The sequence below is a fragment of the Nipponia nippon genome, unplaced genomic scaffold (assembly GCF_047370975.1).
Source record: "Nipponia nippon isolate SJK-2023a ecotype South Korea unplaced genomic scaffold, ASM4737097v1 scaffold_5, whole genome shotgun sequence".
Taxonomy (NCBI): Eukaryota; Metazoa; Chordata; class Aves; order Pelecaniformes; family Threskiornithidae; genus Nipponia; species Nipponia nippon.
Genome location: NW_028262369.1, coordinates 33,118,761 through 33,138,953, shown reverse-complemented (window position 1 = coordinate 33,138,953; position 20,193 = coordinate 33,118,761). Strand labels below are relative to the sequence as shown.

Below are 20,193 nucleotides of genomic sequence, written 5' to 3'. Positions count from 1 at the left end.
AATGTTGTAGGGCAGGGTCTAACAGAGCCACATGTAAGAACAGATATTTCCAGTGGGATGCCCACCTGGTATGGTGTCCACCAGGACCTTCTCTTTTTTATTATCTCTGGTGACATCCATCTTTTTGCTTTCTCTTGTAATCTAAGCTCATTACTGTCCCATCTGGCCTGAGCTGGAGGGCAGTTTGTCTGAAAGTAACTCTCAGACTTGTTTCTGGAGAAATTACGCATCTCCTGCTGCTTGACTCATTTCAGTTTGCTGTTGATTCTGGTGAAAATGACAGGTTTGTTGTCATTTTGTAATGAATAAAATGTCATTCTTTTTTTAATTAAAACTGTGGAAAAAAATTCACAAGAGAAATATCAAGGCAGAATTGGAATATGCTTGATGCTAAACTTCTGTCCTGCTATACCTTAGGGTATTTCTGAGATTTGTATTGCCTCTGGAAACTTAGGGAGGGGAAAAAGTACTCTATTGTGCCTTAGTGTCTGTTGAAGAAACACCCTCTTTAGGTCCTTTGTCCTCTGTTTGCACTTGACTATCCTCAGTTCCTTTATGTGAATTCACTAGTATTTGTTGGGAATTCACAATCCTATTTCTTCTTATACTGTAAGTCATCGATACGAGGCTGTGGTTTTGAAGAACACTCAGTGTTTGGAAAGTCAGATGACTTCTTCAAGTGCCACTTTCCCAGAGAAAAACTGTGGGAACTGTTTTTTGTTTGTAAAATATTACGAATCATCTATCCCAATGTAGATTTCATAAGCATTACTGAAGGACGTACGGCTTGTGACACGTTGCACCCAGATCTGCCACCTGTATTACTAATTGGAATACCTGAGGAGTCCTTTGGCCAAATGGCATCCCACTCCCCAGATTGCTTTTTCTGAGTTTTAAGAACTGATTCTGTTATGGAGCTGCTGAGTGAGCATGGGCCTGAGCTTTGCGCTCTGCTCTGTGCTGCCAAGACACTAGTGGTGCTGGGACGGTGGTATTTGCTATGAGGTGCCCTGGACTGGGTGTTGGTAATTCAGATTGCTCCAGGCCTGTCCCTGTACTCCGCCACGTGTCTCTCTTTCCCAGGGAGGGTGTGTAGTGTGGTGGAGAGTACCTGGCCACGGGATCAGCATGGTTAAACTGCCTCTGGCCTGGCTTCAGACAGCCTGAGCGCTTATCTGGGTTAGTGGGTGGCAGGAGGGTTTCTGGGGCTCTAGGGGTGGGGGCTGTGTAAGTCACATCATGTTTACACAGATGAGGTGTGGGGAGCTGTGAGGTGGGATGCTTGCAGGGTAGATGATACATACAATTATTCCCATTTCTCGATTTGCCTGTCTGACCTGTCCACAATCCTGTCAGTGCGGAAATGGAGGACTACAGCGAGCAGGACTCCCATAACATTTCTAGCCCCACAGAGGAGCCAAAGAGTACGGGCACCAGCTGCTGTTCAGAGTTTCCCCTCTCGCTGTTGGAAATTGGACAGCCCTGCCAGGCGCACCCTGACCTGCATAAAATTATCCAGGTGAGGAACATGGGAGCTCGGCTTGGCTTCTGCAGGAGGGTAGAGTGGAATGTCTGCTTCATGTTTGGGATTTGTCTTTTAGGAAAAATTCCTGGAAATTGGAAGTTTACATTTCAAGCCGGTGCCATCAAATCCTCACTATTTCTTCTATTGCCCACCATCAGCCAAGAAAGAGGTAGGCAAGGTGCTGCCTTGGCAGAAACCTAGTCCTTGTGGAGGGAAGTAGCTTTGCTTGGTGTCAGATCTGGATTTGGGGCTGGCAGACCCATGGGTAGACTGAGCCCCTGGGGGGCCCATCAACAGTCTGCTTTGCTGCCTGGCCTGGTTCTAGTATCTGCCCTTTCTCTCTCCATCTCAGGAGGAGGCATCTCGAGATCAGGCAGACAGGAAAGGCAGTGAGGACATGGAGGGATCAGAGGCAGAAACGGCAGCTGAAGAAGGTAACATTTGCTTGGTCTGTCCTAGAGAATAAAGTGTCTATAGTTTCACTGTGGTGATACCTTTCAGAGCTTGACTGTGTCTGGTGGGGTCTCTGGGAACATGGGCCTGGTTTGCTAACAGGGAACCTGTGTCAACAGGAACTGTATCTGGGTGCTGCATTGCCACAGAGAGCGACCCAGAGCTAGAGGTGGAGTACCGTGAGAAGCTGGAGCACGAGTTCCCAGATACAGATTCCCTCTCGGACTCCAACACAGTGAACCAGGATGATGACTCCTTCAGCGTGCTGGGAGGGGACTCACTCAATGAACAGGAGTTCCTGGAGCAGGAGATGCCCCCACTCTTTGTACACCTCACCTGCTCAGTGAAGCTGCGTAGCCAGCACAGCTCCATGCCCGTGCAGTCCCTGCCGACTTGTCTAGGTAAGAGCAAACCTTGCTGTGAGCTTAAAGGGCAGCAGGGCTTCTGTCAGGTCCCTGCTGGGTGAGCAGCCCCTGGAACAAACATGTTGTGTCCTAAACAGCAGTCCCTCTGGACCAGCCCTCCCTGTATGGAGCCCCCAGGGTCTCCCAGCATCAGACAAGGGCTTTTTCACCAGGTCTCCCACTTGCTGTAGGATTGGTCATGGAAGGATGAAACGATCATGGAGGATGGTGGCCTTCTTGAGCCTGTCCAGACATGTGGGACAGACACCTCTTGCAGTCTCTGTACTTGTCACCAGGCTGTGTATGTGTGTAAGCAGATCTGTTTGTTGCTTGATTCTCTCTGTGATCTCTCCTCAGGCGAAGTTCTGGGCTGCCTGGAAAGCTGCCAGGACTTGAACACCATTGACTTGGGGGACCTCTGTGTGACCCTGGACATCTTCGTGCTGACATTGCCCCTGGAGATAGAAGTAGTGAACGCAGACATTCTCCACAACAGGTAGGTGGAAAGAGGCCCAGTCACTCACTCGCCCTCTGCCTGCCCTTCCCAGCTAGCCAGTCTTAGCTCCTCTTCATGTGCTGAGACTTGGGATTCTCCTCACAGAGCCTCCCACAGCCCTAAGAAAACTAAGATTTTTCCAAGATGGTCTCACCTTCTCTAGAGATCACTTTTCCCTCTCTGGAGCCTGTCTGTTTATCCTCTCTGGCTCAAAAGCTGATGCTCAGCCTTCTCTCTCTCCTGTGGCAGATGCACCTCGGAGAGTAGCGTGTCCTTCACACGCTCTCCAGGGCAGCCATCCTCTTTCCGTTCAGATGAGGATATCATGCACAACTTGGAACGGCTCCCGTCCACAGGAGATGAGAGGTATGGTACTGCAGATGTAGCAAGCCCTTCATGGGCTCCTGTTGCTGCCTAAGAGCTGCACTGTAGTGGCTGCATGAATGAGAATGACTGGTTGATTCTTCTTCTCTCTCCTAGGCACCCTGCACTTTCCAACCTCCCTGGAGTGCACAGGCAGGCTATTGAAGCTACTATGAATGAGGTAAGCCAGCCTTGCCTACTTCTTGCTTCCAGCTGGAGTAATGTGTCTACAGTGCACAACTGCTGTGCCACACTTCCTAGCCTGGTCCAAGCTACAACCTCTGTCAACTGAAGTGACTTTCAGGCCTTGCTGGTATCACACAGGCCATTGGCCTTGTGCTCCCCAAAAGTGTGGGATTACTCTGATAAAATTATTAACTGCAGTTGGAGTGGGACAGTCAGACCTCTCTTCCAAAGACCTTTTCTTAGGTACATTCAGAAGGAGATGAAGGGATGTAGGTGATGAGAGGGGCTGCCCTCATCCTGTTGGGACTTGCATCAGAATTGGGGCAGCTGTGCAAATGCTGGTCACCTCAGTCTCGCTCTGTGTCCTTGCTCTGCTCAGATTCGCTGGCTCCTCGATGATGAGATTGTGTCTGCGCTGCGCCACTCGCAGGTCATCAGCACCTCCATCCTGCACCGAGTGGCCACCCACATCTATAACTCCAAGGGGCGTCCCAGCTGCCACAGTGAGGTGGTGCTGCTCCAGTTTGTCTTTGGACCTGAGCACTCTCTGGAGAAGTTCAAGGAGGTAAAGAGAAAGCCCTGAGGCAGCGTCATAACACTTAGCTAGCGGGATGCTTATTCTTCCCTGTGTTGCAGGAGTTCAGAAGAATGTCTCTGCCAGGCTACATACTCAATGCAGAAGGCAGTGACTACCACTACATCTCCATCAGCCGCCTGCACTCCAGGCGGGCAGCTCCAAACCCTTCAGGGACACCCTGCTTGCAGCAGCCAGCTGGAGGGGGCACCAGGACAGCCCTGGGCCAGGTGGGCCAGGAGGGGAGCAGTGAAGCAGAGGCAGAGGGCTCCGAGCTACACCGTGCAAGCTGTGTCCTCCCAGAAGAAGCCCAGGGTCTTTGGGGGTGGCCAGAGAGTGAGACACGCATTGTGCCAGACATAGGAAACCCCATACGTGGAGGCAGCCACAGACAGGATGAGGTGAGAGACACTGAGGTGGTGTATTGGTGGGGAAGTGTGGGACACTCTGGTAATAGAAGGTAGAAGGATGCAGGAGTATGATCAGATATTTTTTGGTGCCAGGTTTTCTGGTAATTTTTGCAACCTTCGCTTGTATGCAGGTCCCAGGAGAAGCGCTGAGTCTTGAGCAGAGCAGAGCACCTGGCCATGACTCCCTGGAGGAGGCAGCTCTAGAGACAACCATACAGTCACTGCCATCCTCATCCTCTGAAAAGGGCAACAGTGAGAAATCACCATTGGTGACACCATCTGCAGCAAGCCTGGCTGACTCTGTAACACAGGGCAGGGAAGGTAGGAGCTGTGAATGTGGGCAGGATGTACCTCAGCCTCAGGAACTTTTAAGGGGAGGGCCCCGTTTTGGCTGTAGCATACAAAGCATGACTGCTATTCCTGTTCCAGTCCTTAAACACCAGAATTGGTGCTGTTGCACTGTTGGTCTCTTCCTTGCCAGGATGCTGGCAATTCACTGCTTAACAGTACCCAAGGTACTAGGCTGCACTGCCACCCTGATAATCCCTAATGACACGAAGTCGTGGTGACTCCAGTAATGGCTGTGACACCCCCATTCCCCAGCACTGCCTCCCCATGGCCAGCGCTGCCTGGTTGTCCTGTGGTGTAATGTTTCTTCAGCAGATGGGTCATGTGAAGGGACTTAGCAAGTGCTCTCATGATCAAACCCCTCTTCTCTTTGCAGGCTCCAGCAAGCAGCGTCCCAGCCGCGTGCAGAGCCTCGTGTCGAGCCAGGGCAGCATGGACTCTGACCACCTGGGTGAGTCTGCTGGGGCAGGGGTGACTGACAGTGTGCAGGCAGACACTGGCAGTGACATGATAGTGTGGGGGCATGGGGGACGGTGTGCCTGGGCTGGGGTGACCCCCGAGCCCTGAGGACAGGGCTTGTGAATGGCTCTGATCTCCTAGAGCCTTCTGTGCCCGGGGAGCAGGCTGGCTTGCCAGGCAGCCTGGGACTGAAGCCAGGTTATGTTGCAGGTTACGATGGGGGAAGCAGTGACTCGGAGTATGAGGAGGCGCTAATGAGTGACCAGGAACCCAGGTGTCCCCTCATGCCGGATTTCTGGCTCATCATAAAAATCCAGCAGGACCGAGTGGAGGTCTATTACCACACACGGTAAGGAGGGTCCCGCTGTCTGGCCATGGCTTCTCTGTATCAGGACCTTATTGCCACTCCCTCATCTCTGGATGGGATCTCCTTCTTGCCCCATGTGGGTGGGGAGCTGCAGGACTAGACTGGTGCTCCATAAGAGGAAAGCAGCCACCCTTCTGCACTGTGTTCCTGCTCCCAGAACCCAGGGACAGGCACTGTTCAGGTGCTCTGCTGACCCCTCTCTCCCCTTCCCTGTAAAGCAGCCTGAGCGTGGAGAAAGCAGAATCAGCAGAGACAGAAGAGGAGCAGCCAGGGGAGTGCCAGAGTCTCAACCAGGTGGTAGTGAAGAAGATCAGTGAAATCTGCAGAGTTGTCAATCAGGTAACAAATCTGCAGAGGGCAGGGCCAGAGCTGCAAGTCATGAGATGGCTTAGATGAGAAGGGACCTCTGGAGGTTGTCTGGTCTGGGCCCAGCTCAGAGGAGGGCCAGGAGAGCCAGTTCAGCTGGTGGAGTCTCAGCTTGAGGGTCAAAGGAAAAGAGACTCGGACTGGCCCTAAGCCCTTCTCCATGCTGTCTTCTGTGGGCTGTGCAAGCAACAGAACCAATCTTTTCTCATTCTTTGCAGCGCTTGCTGCTGCAGGACCTGCATGACAGCCACATATGCAACTCATTACTGGTGGCAGAAAGCGAGGAGGACATCTGGAAGAGTGAAACACCCTATACTTCGTACAGGCAGCGTGTCATGCCCACAGATGGTATGAATATGCCGTTGACCCTGCCTCAGCAGCGGTGCCACTGCCTGCCCATGGGTGACTAAAAAGGTAGTGGCTTCCACACTATAGCCCCAGCTATGTCCTATGTTCTTTGTAGATTACTCTGTGGAGGAGAGCTACCAGCCCCGGGACTACCTGGCTGCCACCATGCAGTTCATGCCAGGGCACTTTGCTTGTGATGTTGTGTGGAGCACACTCATCCATGTGCATTCGCGCCTCAAGATGGGCCCCAACATGGGAGTCTCACGAGGTGCGTACAGCCCAGGTTCCCCCTCATTTTGCGTGTCAAGAGTCTGGCTTCTGGCTGGATTGGCACACTGGAGGAGGGTGTGTGGGATAGCTAACATCCCACGTTGCCCACAGCTATCCAGGCGCTTCGCTCGGTGCTCAACGCCTTCTCTGTGGTGAACAGGAAGAATATGTTTGTCTACCAGGAACGTGCCACTAAATCTGTTTTCTACCTCCGGTAAGAAGCCAGCGTGACTTGTTGGCCTGACCCTGCCCTGCTACATGCATTGCAGCAGACTGAGAGCTCCTTGGGGCAGAAAGTGTGTGCCCAGCCTCAGGGACCCTGCTGTGACCCAAGCAGCAAATATCTGATTTTTGATGAGTCAGAGTCACATCAAGCCAGGCCCCTCCTGCCCTCCCTGTGCTAAGCCTTTACATGGGAGGAAGAAGGGTGATTTTTTTGAGGGAGCCAGAGAGCAATTTTTCCACAAGATCCATATCATAAGGACTAATCCCCAGAAAGTGCACAGGGATCTTCTGTGGAGGTATGATGCTGTCGTCCTTGGGAATGGAGGCTGATATGTCTTTCTCCTGTTTCAGGTTGACTGAAACCACCTACAGTGGGAAGGTGTGGGAAGCAGAGAGCATCCTTAGTCCAGCATCTCGCTCACTGGCACTGACACGCAGCCAGGAGCCCATTTACACTGAGGATCTAATGGTGAGTCTGCTGCTTTCTGGGAGTGGATGTTGGTGCTCTTGGTCACAGGATAGGAGGGAACTCAGTAGTTCCAGCAACCTGGGTTTTATGTAGGATAAAACTTACATTATAGATGTGTGGAGTGGGGCAGCAGTGGGTGGGTTCTGCCTGACTTTGCTGATGGCCCGAGACAGTGATGGATCTAGAATTCATGTGGAAACTGTTTCCGTGTGGCTGTTTTTGCTTCTCCAGGGTTCTCGTTCCTCTCTGGACACAGCCTCATGCCGTAGTGTGGACTCTACCCGTCCTGTGGGACAGGTAGACAGGCACATCCAGCTGATGGTCCATGGTGTTGCCCCAGCAGGTAAGTGTTAACAGCACCCGGCAGCGGATGGACTGTGCTGATGCACAGCAGAGGAATAGAGCTCCAGTCCCTGCCCTCCTTGCTTGAAGAGCAGAGGAGGTATATCCCTCCTGAGCAAGCTGCTTTTCCTTACCCCAGAGCTGTTCTCTGTTCTGTCTGGGTGGGAATGTGAGAAAAGGATCCATGGCCCACAATGAAACCTCCTGCAGACCAGGTGGCTTATGCCAACTTTCCCTCTGCAGGAGTGCATTTGTCTTTGCCTGCTGTACCAGCAGTCTTTTGTGGTCATGAATGGGTAGAAAAAGATGCCTGAAGAAATGGGTGGTGGGGAAAGCAATGTTCCCTGTGGGAAGTGACTGTGAGGGTGGTACATCCTGAACAAGCCAGGGGGGTGGCTGTGGTCATTCTTACTGGATGGGGTGAAAGAGCTGCTTGTACCTCTGCTTACTTGTCAGGGCCTGAGATTACAGATGAGCTGGTGAAAGTGCTGCGCAGACGCCTGGATGAGGCCACCCTGGATATCATCACTGTGATGCTGGTGCGGAACTGCAAGCTGACCCCAGCAGATGTGGAGGTACCTCACTGGATATCTGCTCTGCTCATCCCAGAGCCTGTAACACTTTCCTACTTTTTGACCTGTCTCAGCCTCACCTGCCCCAGGGCAGGGAAGGCCAAGGCGGTTTGCTGCATCCCATTCCCTGCTCCAGTGCTTGCTCAGGCTAGTGTTCACCAAGGTATATACTGTGTGGGCACCAGGGTAAGTGGGAGATCCCCTTTGCTGGGAGTTGCAGCATGGCAGGGCCTCCCTGTGAATACCCCTGGAACATCTGCCTGCCCCTGTCTCAGGGTGCTGTCTATGGACCTGGGTTCTGCCCACCACACTCTTCCTTCACATAGCCAGCTGGCATAATTTGGATCAGTATCAGAGCCCCAGGGCATCCTGCTAGTCTCAGCTGAGTTTTAAAGTCTTCTCTCTGCAGTTTATCCAGCCCCCTGGGACGCCACCCACAGAGGTCCTGCAGTTCGCACTGCCACCCTCCGCCCTGCCTTGGCTGCATGCGGTGGCCTACTATCTGCGCCAGAACCTGCTCATCTTCCTGCACACCCCAAAGTACACGGACAGCAACGTGGAGCACCACTTCAAGGTGAGGAGGGCTGTGAGCTGGGACAGCAGTCTGCCCAGCTTCTACCTGCTGCTGGGGGCATTTGTTGGGGCAGCTCAGTCATTATGTTCCCAGCTCTGCCATGTAGTGTCAGAGAGGAACAGACACTGAATACTGAAGCCTGGAGGAGTTTCACAGGACTATGAGCAGTTCCTGTTTGGCCCCATAGAAACTTGGACAGGCCTTGCTTTGATACAAGTGGTCACTCGCTGTGCAGAAAGCAGCAGCCACAAAGCTCATGCCCACAATCTTCTCCCAGGAGCATGGGAGAAGACCCCCTTGCAAAGCTGAGCTTGGCTTCTTGCATGGCTCTATCAGATGTAAGGACTGAAACACCAGGGTTAATTAAAAGTCTGGGAGCAGCTACCCACCCCCTCACCACAGCTGGAGCAAGGATAGAAGGTGAGGCCAGACGTGTAGTGCCGTATAACCCTGCACAGAGCTGTAGGAGGGTCCTTCTGCCCAACAGTGGCCAAAGCTGTGCTGGCAAGTGTTTTAAATAGGTCTGGATTGCTTGCTACAGGTCTGGGGATGAGCTCTGCGCACACGTGGACCTCTGCTTCCAGTTAAGGCAAGTTCTCTAGTCTCTGTCACCGTTCTTCCTTGCTCTCCTTAGCACTACTTCAACCACAGTGGGAGCGTCCCTGACCAAGATCTCTATCTGTACAACAAGCCAGGTGGCCAAGGCACTGGTGGCAAAGGTACTGTGCTCAACTCATTTCTGTAACAGGGTATGGGGCTGTGTGTTGGAGAGCTGTTTCCCACGTTGGAGAGCTCTGAGTGACTGAGGAGGGCCAGTGTCAGGGCAGCGTGTTCCTCCAGTGGCTGGGAGGTGGGCAAGGTGTGTGCTTGGGGGACCGCATGCCCTTGCATGTGTGGTGGAGTGAGCCAAGGCCTCCCACAGGGCAACTTGCTAAGCTTGGCCTGTTGCTGTAGGAAGCAGCTCTAGGTTGCAGTAGCTGAGGGGGCAAGACACAGCGACACCTCAGTAAGCATGGGGCACAGAGGCTCAGTGGGGCTGGAGCGGGGACCAGGGACAATTGTTGCTAGAGCCTTGCCATGAAGGGGTAGCTGAATGCTGTGTGTAACTGAGCATGGGCTGTGGGGGCAATATCCTTGCTCTTTTCTCTGGACTGCTGGAGGAGGGATTGGATAGGGCCCATCCTGTAGCAGGCTGTCATGTCATGTTTTGTCCAGGCCATGTGGTCTGTCACCTGGCCATCGTGTGTCTCATGTCCCTAGTGCACCGTCTGAATGTTCTTCTGTTATGTAGGTACCATGTCGGACCTTGTGCAGCACCTCTTTCCACTCTCCCACTTCCAAGGTAGCACCTGCGGCTCCAAGTATTACTCCTCCAGTTCCCTTTCCCGTGCAGCTCCCTGGCCCCTCTGGTCCCTGCTGTTCTTGTTTTCCTCGTGCTGTGGCTTCAGCTCTGACTCCTCTGTGTGTTTGTGTATGTGTGTCCATTTAGCTGAGCCTCCTCTTTCTTGCTGGCTGGATAAATGAGCAAACAGACCCTGCTGCCCTGAGATGGCAGTTCTGCAGTCCCCAGATGCTGAGGGTCCATGTGCTGCCCTGTCAGCTTGCAAGCAGTGAACTCCAAAAATCCTTCACCCTTTTTCCCCCACAGGTCCAAACAGGCATCTCCTCCCTGAGGAGGACAGGTTGTGATGTTTCAGCTGTGGTTTCATGCTCCAGGGTTTAGCGTCATCACTCTCCCAGTGGCTGTGTCCTGGGGTGAGGGGTTCCCTTGCATACCAAGGGGCTAGAGCGGCTGGGCACCACTAGATGTGTACTTTGTATTTCAGTGAGCCTGAGTTGGAGGGGGCTCAGAGTCCCCCACAGATGGGAGGCAACAGCTCCCTAGCACCCCACCTCTCCGCAGGATGTGATGGATGAGTATGTAGCCAAACTCCAGTGCACCGGACCGTAAGGTCCTTGGCAGCTCTTGCTAACTTACCTCTTCCCATAGCTCCAGAGCTCAGGTCTTGAGTTTCTTACCCGTGATTTAGTGGTTGTATTTCAGCTTCTCTGTGCTCCTGTAACAAGACTGGAAGCCTTGTTCCCTGCAGTGGGGAGGCTAGCCTTTCTGCTGGTGGGGCAGGGGCAGCCATCATCTCCTCCCCGAGGGACTGAGCCAGCTGCAGGGTGTTGAGTGCTTGGCACTTGCTTGGCAAACCAGCTCTGTCTCTGGGAGCATGTCCAAATGAGGAGTCTGCTCCTGCGGCTGCTGACCTGGCCTGCTTGAAAGCACTGCTGGGGGTGCTCCCTCTGTAGAGCACCTGTCCCAGCACAAGGAGGGCATTGTGCTTGGTTGTTTTCCTGTCCTCACCTGAGACAGACTGAAGCAGAGTGGAGCTACAGGAATGGATATGATAGGGAAACCTGCCAGGGAGGGGGAGGCTGAAGGGGCTCAGTGTGGGAGTTTACCCGGGAGAAGAGGAGAATAACTACATCTTAGTCTACAGTTACCCACATGAACATCCATTGTCATTCTGGTGGGCCCAGGGCTGACTGTCAAGCCAGACAGATCAGGAGTTTGTGCCCTTTACTGTTTAAAGAGAGAAAGTCTGTTTGGGAGGGCTCATACTCACTGTCACGTGGGGCAGGTTTGCTGTTCTGGGTGAAGTCCTGGTCCCCTCTACCTTTGACATTTAGGAAATTACGAAATTCTCCATTGTTTGCTGGATAAAGGGTTGTTCCTGTGCCTGTTTGGGGAAAAGAGATGTCAGAGCCTGCTGCAGAGCACCTCTGAGATAAGGCAGCTCCTGCACTTCCCTTCAGGTGCAGGGGTGCTCATAGGTGTAGAGTTCCCTTTCCTCGGTGTGAGTGCAAGTGAGCTGCCCTCTGACTTGCATGGCCACCTCTCTCCTTTGGGAGCAGCTTTCTCCATCCCAGTGCCCTCTCCCTTGCATCTGGCACATGGAGGAAAGGTTGCTGCAGAGCTTACGCTTCATTAGGAATGATGGAGACCAGGTGGTTGTGCTGCTGATTAGTCCTGGGCACAGTCTGCTGGCGCTTGGATTTGTCTCAGCACAGGGAGGGCACCCATCCTTTATGTGATGCTGTGGATTCAGTTGGGTGCAGTTTGGTTGCTCTGTGGCAGCAGAGTCTGGTGTCACTCCCATCCTTGCTGGGATGGAGAAGGGCAGGGTATGGGCTCAGCAATGCTGTGGGGCTGAGGTGGTTTGCATTGGGACACATCACCCTTTGGTAGCGTTGGGGCAGCTTTGCCATCTAGTGACCTGAGTGTTGGCTTAGTCAGTCAAGGGGCTTTGAAACAGGGTGGGAGCATCTAGGGTTACAGCATGGGGCTCGGACCTCACAGCTGCATCCCTGCTGCTTCACTGGTGCCCTGGCCAGCGAGCTGGGCCATGGGGAGCGATGTCCTATTTCCACTCTGGTCTGTAGCAGGGCTTCTCCTGTGTGGCCCAGGCCATGCGGCATGTGGGCTGTGGAGCAAGCACCACACTGCTGCTCTGCATCTCTGAACTGTCCTGTTGTGCATGCATAGGGCTCAGCGTAGAGAGGCTACAGGCAGGGCCTAAATTTTACTCTGCAGCAACTCCAGGCTAATACTACGTGTCAACCTGCTTTGTCCCCAGCCTTGCTGGTAGGAGTGTGTGGAGAAGGCCTCAAGATCAGATCTTGTACAGTGGGGAGGGGGTCGTGAGTGCAATCTGCAACAAGGTGTCATGTATACAGCCTTCCTCTGCAGGGACTCGAGGTCCTTCATAGCCTGGAGAGGGCTGCTGGATGGTATCTGGGCTCTGTACTCCGTCCCTTAAGAGGATAGGGATGGTGAGTCCCATCCTGGATCTCTCTGCATAAAGGCCCTCCTGGGGCAAATGGAGACACTTTCCTGTTGCATATGGGGCTGGACAACCCAGGAAGCTCCTGCAGGACAAGGCAAAAGCTGCTGTGATGCTGCAGGAGATTTGATTCTTGGGGCTATGGGGTCACCTTGTGCCAAACACCATGCTTCTCACCCTGGCTCCCCACAGGCACAGCTAGCCTCTGCTCCCCTGGCTGCATCCCCTCCTGTGGGCCCTGCCTGCCATGTGGCACTGTGCAACCCAAGTGGTGACACGACGGTCCCAGGTGTGGGGTGGCAAGCTGTAGGCAGGGCTTGTAGGGGTGCACCCAGTGCTGGGCTGATGGAGGCTGTCTTGGGCTCTCCCCCTCAGGAATTGCATGCATTGCACTGACTTTCGTGGATGAGCATGGCAGCCCAACCTTGCTGCCCCACGGGGAGAGGCCTGACCCTCTGAAGCTGCCTTCCTCCTCGCCCATTGTTGGCCTGCTGCAGGACGCCGACTTCGAAAGCCTCACTGCAGTCAGCAGGCACCAGCCAGAGGCTGGCACCCTGCATTCAGGTAGGGAGTGAAACAGGCCACAAACTGGCAATTCCCTGCTGCCTCCACATCCCCTGGGCCACCTAGGAGGGCTGGTGAACGTGGAGGTGCAGAGCCATGCAGGACTGCCCTTTCCTTGCAGAGCCCCGCGTGCTGGTGCACCTGGATATCTGGGAGAAAGGCAACATCAGCCTGCTGCAGCTGTCGGAGAAGCTGCGCGGGGCCCTGCGCCATGCTCTCTGCGATGCCGTCATGGAGTTCCTTGTGCTGCCGGCCCCGCTCTGTGTGGAAGCTGCCTGCCCCCTGGGTGCTGCGGACCTGGAGGAGCTGAGCTCTGCGGGTGAGAGCCCCGCTGGGACGGCCACCCCAAGCCCCCAGCCAGCCTTGCTCCTCCTGCCTGGCCTACGGGAGCTTGGCTGTGCTAGGGGAACTGGGGCTGAGGGGGCTGGGAGGGAGGAAGCAGCTCTCCCCTCTGCAGGCTCTGCTGTGTGATGTCTCAGGGAAGAAGCTTTATAGAAATTAGGGTTGGAAGAGATATTTAAAGGCCTGTCTGCTCCCCAAAACTGAATCTACCTTGCTGGGTGTTGTTGAGGGCTCTCTTCCTTCTTTCCAGCCAGGCTCTGGCCAGCCACAGTGGAGTACACGGGGGCACCAGCAGTGTTGCAGTGGGAGGCTCTGGAGAGTCTGATTTGCTCTGTCTCCACAGGAGGCCTAAGGAGGACCATGTCAGAGACCAAGGGCTTGGCCCTGGCCACTGGTGGGGCTGGCAGGAGCTGTCCTCCACCCTTGCACTTCACCTCTGCCCCTTCATCCAGCTCTGGGGAGCCAGTGACACCCACGAGCAAGCTGGGACGCCGCAGCTTCTGGGACATGCTGGTAATGTTGTTGAGGGACCAGTGGGGAGCAGGGCCTGTAAGTCCTCATGGTGTGCCAGGCCAGGAGGAACGGAGAGGAGGGATCTGGCTGGGGTCTGGAGGCTGGGCTGGTAGTGGGGACTTTGAGATCAGGGTGCTGGCTGGGCTGCGCATGTGCACAGCCTTAACTCACCCCCTTCTCCCTAGAGCAAGGCAGAGTCCTCGGAGCTGGGCAGCCCCAAGACTACTGATGACATTGTGCTGGAGAGACCAGAAGAGGCTCGCACAAGGCGACGGCACAAGACTGAGAGTGTCAAGCAGCATCTGAGCCAGGATCGGGCCACAGCCACAGCTGAGCTGGAACAGGCACAGAGGCAAGCACAGCCTGCAGGCCAGGCAGCTGGGGTGTTGTTGCCCTCCATCTGCTGTACAGTGCTTCGCAGCCTGACATCCTGCTGTCTCTGCCTGCATCTTAACCCTCTGGACCACATTCCCTTTCCTTGCAGTTTCTCCCTTACACAGCCAGTTAGGGGAGCTGCCTTCCACACACAAAGCCTTGATCCTTATTGCTGGAGTACTTCTGGGAGCAGTGCTGGTTCTCCCTGCCAAAGATCCCTTCCCTGCATTGCGGGTCCCTGCACAACATCTGACACCCCTATGGCTACTGACCCAGAGAGACCAAGCTTAAGGGCTGTAACAAGCCAAAAAGGGGGCTCTGTTCTGAAGCTGGGTGGGGAGAGACCATTGCACCTTTGTGCCTTCATTGATGTTGACTTTGATCTGGTATAACTGTGCTTCCTTTTCCTCTTCCCAGGCGCCGAGCCTGCCAGTTGGAAGAAGGGGATGTAGGTACCATGCACCCACTCTTCAATCAAACCTGCCAGCAGTGGATGGCATTCATGAACCACCTGGGTATGTATCTCAGGTCCCAGCTCCTCCAGATGGGCTAGGGATGGGCCTTTCTTCCCGGAGCTCCAAGGACAAGTCCTTATATGGCATCAAGCCCTCCACCTTCATCCCTTGCTGATCTCTACCTAGTTACGCACCCTGTCTCTCCCCAGACCTCACCAGAGTCCCATTGGTCTGAGGGCCAGCATCAGCATTACAAAGCTGTGGCAGGAGTCTGGGCAGTTATCTGTGTGCACCTGAACAAACCTGCTAAAGCCTGTGATTGCATCTGCCATGCTCCAAGTTCAGGGCTTGCGGTAGTGAAGGAGCTCCCAGGTGTAGCAGGGAGGGAGGATCTGAGCCTCTGCAACATGCTCTGGGGCTATGAAGCTGCATGGGAGACCCCCATTCTTGCAGGAAGGGAGAGGAGGAGGATGCCTTTCATACGGTGGGATTTGGGTCTGTGTGGCTGCCCTGTTGCTGCTTTCTGGATACCTCTCACTTCAGTGTTTGTACATCCTCCCACACCTCCTCCTGGCAAGGTAGAGCTGTCCTCCTCCTCTGATGAGGAGTATGCCAGGGAACAAGGAATAAGTGGAGGGAATACAGTGCCATGCTCAGGGCACGCAGGGAGTTTGGTCCAGGTCTCACTTCAGGCCAGAGCCTGAAACCAGGGGTTATTTTGCCCTTTGCCTTTTCCTCCATATAAGGTCCTTGTTCTCCAGCTCTGCCTGCCTCAGTCCCTGGCAAGGCAGGAACTTGGCCTGCTCTGGGCTGCCTTAGCCGTCTCCACTGCCCAGGTGGGCAGGGCTTGGCTCTGGGGCAGCTTGGTGCCTTGTCCTACAGTACTTCTTCCATTCAGGGTGCCCATCGGTGCAGCAGTGCTCAGTGGAGATTGTGTCCCGTTTCCTCCTGTCCTCCATCCTGGTGGAAGTGGTGGCCCTGGTCACTACCCTGGCGAGTGACACCACTGTCAAGGTGTTTGAGCAGATCTGGTGAGTTATGTGGTTTGTAGGAAGCTTGGCACCAGCAAATGCCGATCAGCTGTGCCAGCCTCTGCTCCCATGGCTCTACTTGTCAGCCACCTCTGGTGCTTTTCTCTGCAGCTGCCATCAGGGCACTGCTTTCCTGCCCTATAAGCCTGGCCAGAGCACCAGCCCTCGCCCTGCAGCCGTCAGACACTTCATCTTGCTGGGACGCAACTTCCAGCAGTGGCGTTGCAGCACAGAACAGGGTGAGTGCCCGGCCAGGACTGTGTGCTGAGGGCTCTTGGGGTGGGAGATGTATGAGCAGGTTCCCCTCTTGGCTGGGACAGACTGCTTGTGCCTGGAGGTGGGCAGTGGGTTGTCTGTTTTCAGCTCCTGAGACCTTATTCTCAAATTTGCTTATAACTGCTTATTTCAAGATCAGATGAGCTGTACTGTGGCACAACATCCTGTCGTGCCACCTTAAAGGCACATGGGAGGTAAGAGTGGGATAAACTGGTCTGAGAGTCGTAACTCTGGCTTCTTCCAGCTCACAAAGGGCTCCAGCGCTTTGAGGCTATGGAATTCAGCTCGGCAGAGAGAGGCTCTGACCCAAGCCTTGTCGGACGAGACCTGGCACCTCGGCAAAGGTTCCTCTTCATGGAGATCATCGACAAAAAGGTAGCAATGATGCCTGTGTGATGTCTCCTGAAAGCCAAGCTGTTCCCAACTGGCCCGGGGTTAGAAAGAGGAGAGGAAGAGCGCCTCTGCAGGCCACCAACCTTCCCTAGGCAGGAGCCCTCCAAAGCAGCTGTGCAGGATGTCTCTGCTCGTGCTGCAAGCAGAGTCAGGGATTCCCTGCAGCACTGTGGGGAGTGCTGGGGGGGCAGCAGCCCTTGCTGTCTCTGACTTCAGCTGCCCCACTGTGGACTATAATTGCCCTTTCCTTCCCCACAAGGTCCACATCAGGCTGGGCACTTGTGCTGCCAGTGCAAGTACCACCACCACTGCTGTGGGTGTTAACAGGGGGGCTGTGAATGACCTGTTGCCACTCTCCCTGTCCCAGCCTTGCCATTTGAAACTGGCTGGAGCTGCAGCAAGTACCACCCAGAGCACCTGGGGCAGCCTGTGTCACCATGCAGGCCCTCTCTGAGCCGGTCTCTCAGCATTCCTCCCGCTCTTCTCTCTCCAGCTGACGCTTTACACCTACAACTGGTCCCCAGACCTGGGATCCAACCTGAACTGCTCGCTTACTCGCCTGCTGCAGTGGCAGAATGCCCGGTCCCACATCGTGCACTGCCTGCTCAGCCAGAAGCTGGGACTCTTCCACCACCACTGCTTCATGGACACACCGTGGCATGAGGACAGCAAGCAGGTAGGGCACCCTGCTGGGCAGGGCAGTCCTTTTCTCTTCAGGAGGGGCCTTGGCAGCTTGAGGGTCTGATGATGGCAGCAGACACTTCAGTGCTTTTGTGTGCCTGTTGGCAAGGCATCCCCAGGTGCTCACGTGTCCAGCTGTGGCCATGTCCAGGCAGGCTGTTGCTGTCTGCTCTTGGAGACAACCAGAAGTGGAAAGGGAAACAGGTTCTGCTGTTGCCAGCACTTATCTGTGACTAGATTATTTAGGGTAGAGGAGGCTGAGGAATGGGCTTCCCACTGCACATTAGGGCCAATGCCTGCTCTCCTCAGCACTGGTGATGGAGGAGGCCAACAGATGTCTGCAGATGGCCAAAACTAGGTTTACACTGTTCTTGTGGATCCTTTCTCCAAGGCTGGCAGTAAGGAGGCTTTCATGGCTGTGTCTGCTTGCTTAGGAGCCAAATCCTTTCCTGAACTCCACTTTGGAGGTGGACGCGCTGATCCGGAGCTCCAGCCCCCCACCTAGCAAGGAACAAGGCCGGCTGAGCAGCTCTGCCCGCAGCCTACCGTCTCTGCACTTCCATCCTGATGTGGTGCCCTTTGATGAAGCTCTGCGGGATGTTACCACCATCAAGCGCATACCCCATGGGCCTGAGTTGGGACCTTTTGACCCCGTGTCTCGGCATGGGGCCCAGTTCCTGGAAATCAAGAGCATGGAGAGGAAAGGTAAAGCAAGGGGCTTGATGGCACAGGAGCCTGCCTAATCATCTTGCTCTTGGAAAAGGAGCTCAGAAAGAGCGGAACAAGAGTTCTGGCAGAGGGGACAGTTTTCATCTGCTCCTGCCAGGGTGCTGTGAGGGGATGGGTTATGGCCTGAGTAGGGTGGGAGTGAAGGGGAGTGGCAATACTTGGGGCTGTGGCTTGATACTCTTGCGGCTGCTCTTTTCCCTCTAGAACTGGAGAAGCAGATGAAGATTGAGAATCTCTTTGTTACCTGGCAGCAGAGATCAGCGCAGTCCAACATGCCTATCAGTGTGAGTGCAGCCCGGGTGGGTGGGTGGCAGGCTGGGCCTTCTTGCAGCGCACTGATAGCACCAGCTTGCCTATAGCAAAGGGCAGCACGGGAGCTCAGAGCAGGGTGTATGTCGGGGATGGTGTTTGGCAGTGGAGCAGCGCTCTCTGCTTGAACTTTTGGGGCTGCTGGGCTCTAGCACCAGACTTGGGAATGGGGCTTTGCTGCCCAGCACTGGAAAGGCTGTAAAGCAGGGGGTTCCCTCTAGAGTTTGATCCCCATTGAGCAGCAGCGCCGTGTTGCAGACAGCTTGTTCCCAGGCTTGACGAGGGATGTGTGCTGTAACCGTGTTCCTTTTGTGCTGTGCAGCTGGCAGACCTGGAGACCCTGAAGCAGTCCTCACGCCTAGTTCATTACTGTGCTACCCCATTGCTGTTTGACCCAGCCTTCCGGCAGCAGATCCAGACTGACCAGCAGGGCAAGGCAGAGGGAAAGGTGAGTGTCAGCAAGCACCAGTGGGACTGGGCTTTGCGCATTGGGGCAAAAGATGGCTTTGCAGTCTTTTCCCAAGACAGGGCTGCTCTGAGCTCAGTCCTGCATTATAGGATGAATTTGCACCCCATAAGATGGAGACCGAGAAAATCCTTGGGTCCTCGAAGCCTTTCTCCTGCAGCCACATCACCCCTGGGGAAGACTGACTTCCATTTTCTATGCAGGAAATTCTGGCCTGAGTCTAGCAAAGCCCTCAGAGAGTGCTGTCTGGTACTGATCTGCAAAACTTCACTTTATGCATTCAGCAGCCAGACCTGGTAAACCTTGCCTGCACCCATCAAATAGCTAGAACAATTGAAAGCAAACCAGCTCAATCCTGAGCAGGTTGCAACCTAACAGACTCTAACCGGTGTAGATCCCGCACTGGCTGTTCACGGTCTGTATGTGTGTCAGAAGGGAAGAACAGGCTGTTGTAATTTATCTAAATGTCAAAAGGATTCTGACAGGGTCTTTAAACAGAGATTGCTACAGAAATTGAGCACTCACAAGAGAAAGGAAAAGTATCATCACAGAATGAAAATCTCACTTTGTTTTTGGAACAGAGCAAAATGAAAATTGGTTATTCAATTTGAAGAGCCTGGTAGCAGGGGTTTCAAGGTTGTGTATTGGGTTCTGTATTTCCAGATCATTTATCGCAGCACATATGAGATGCCAGGCTTTGCAATGCTGTGTGGCTGTTCAGATTGATCAGAACAGAAAAAGACTGCAACGAACTTGAGAGGGACCTGAGTAGCCTGTGAAATGAGAGGTATTGTGGGAGCTGGGACCTGGTTCCCAGTAAAACAGAGCACAACGTGGAGAGAAATTTGAACTCTTCCTGTATTGTACACTAACTGCAGATCCTGTACAGAGCAGACAGCTCAGTGGATTTCTTCAATTCATGAACAGTTGCGTACAAAAGGCAAACTGTTTAGAGTACATCAGGAAGGGGTGTTAGTATTATGGATAATATTCCAATGCGTTTCTAAAATACTAGTGTATTAATGTCTTCATCTGGACAGTGAGTGTGAGACCAAGCATCTTGTGGCAAAGGCACTGAACTAGAGAGACTCGGAGATGATCAGAGAGTAGCCGGAGAGACCCCAGGTAAAGAGACTGCTCCTGGGATAGGTGAATGAAAGGGCAGATAGAAATATGTAAAAGAGCCACAGGCTTGAAGTAGAGAGATCAAGAAAAGAAACCTCAGTTTCTCACAGCACAAAGACAAGGAGTATTCAAGACACCAAAAGGTGAACTGAAAATGGATAAAAGGAAACACTATTCCTATTCAGTACTACTGAACTACTAGTAAATCCTGAGAAGTCACCAGGATTCATAAGGGGATTGGACTCTTACCATGGCAGTAAAAGCTGAAGCTCTGTTGAGCCTTGCGTGAACCAGTTGTGAGCCACTAAAACTTTGTGGAAGCCGTTCTGTGGGGGGAGATGTGAATTATCCCC

General features: G+C 53.9%; 1 protein-coding gene across 12 annotated transcripts in view; it reads left to right on the top strand.

Annotated features, from left to right (window-relative positions):
* SZT2 (SZT2 subunit of KICSTOR complex) overlaps window positions 1-20,193 on the top strand; it is a 59,386-nt gene that overhangs the window by 28,344 nt on the left and 10,849 nt on the right. For 8 of the 12 annotated variants that reach the window (XR_015698765.1, XM_087731627.1, XM_087731624.1 and 5 more), the window contains 34 exons: window positions 1,357-1,519; window positions 1,602-1,694; window positions 1,878-1,959; window positions 2,098-2,379; window positions 2,740-2,878; window positions 3,128-3,244; window positions 3,359-3,422; window positions 3,807-3,992; window positions 4,064-4,402; window positions 4,543-4,732; window positions 5,136-5,210; window positions 5,429-5,567; window positions 5,804-5,924; window positions 6,170-6,299; window positions 6,415-6,567; window positions 6,681-6,783; window positions 7,146-7,263; window positions 7,495-7,606; window positions 8,062-8,180; window positions 8,587-8,751; window positions 9,386-9,470; window positions 10,043-10,093; window positions 12,957-13,145; window positions 13,267-13,464; window positions 13,831-14,000; window positions 14,186-14,352; window positions 14,793-14,890; window positions 15,729-15,861; window positions 15,973-16,100; window positions 16,382-16,512; window positions 17,024-17,206; window positions 17,646-17,916; window positions 18,145-18,224; window positions 18,572-18,697. Coding sequence is in view for 11 of the 12 variants with exons in the window: in XM_087731627.1 (XP_087587753.1) it covers window positions 1,357-1,519; window positions 1,602-1,694; window positions 1,878-1,959; window positions 2,098-2,379; window positions 2,740-2,878; window positions 3,128-3,244; window positions 3,359-3,422; window positions 3,807-3,992; window positions 4,064-4,402; window positions 4,543-4,732; window positions 5,136-5,210; window positions 5,429-5,567; window positions 5,804-5,924; window positions 6,170-6,299; window positions 6,415-6,567; window positions 6,681-6,783; window positions 7,146-7,263; window positions 7,495-7,606; window positions 8,062-8,180; window positions 8,587-8,751; window positions 9,386-9,470; window positions 10,043-10,093; window positions 12,957-13,145; window positions 13,267-13,464; window positions 13,831-14,000; window positions 14,186-14,352; window positions 14,793-14,890; window positions 15,729-15,861; window positions 15,973-16,100; window positions 16,382-16,512; window positions 17,024-17,206; window positions 17,646-17,916; window positions 18,145-18,224; window positions 18,572-18,697 (4,900 nt within the window). In the remaining variant the exon portion in view is untranslated. The remainder of the gene's footprint in view (window positions 1-1,356; window positions 1,520-1,601; window positions 1,695-1,877; window positions 1,960-2,097; window positions 2,380-2,739; window positions 2,879-3,127; window positions 3,245-3,358; window positions 3,423-3,806; window positions 3,993-4,063; window positions 4,403-4,542; window positions 4,733-5,135; window positions 5,211-5,428; window positions 5,568-5,803; window positions 5,925-6,169; window positions 6,300-6,414; window positions 6,568-6,680; window positions 6,784-7,145; window positions 7,264-7,494; window positions 7,607-8,061; window positions 8,181-8,586; window positions 8,752-9,385; window positions 9,471-10,042; window positions 10,094-12,956; window positions 13,146-13,266; window positions 13,465-13,830; window positions 14,001-14,185; window positions 14,353-14,792; window positions 14,891-15,728; window positions 15,862-15,972; window positions 16,101-16,381; window positions 16,513-17,023; window positions 17,207-17,645; window positions 17,917-18,144; window positions 18,225-18,571; window positions 18,698-20,193) is intronic. The other 4 variants (XM_087731625.1, XM_087731623.1, XM_087731622.1 and 1 more) reach the window with 2 other exon arrangements.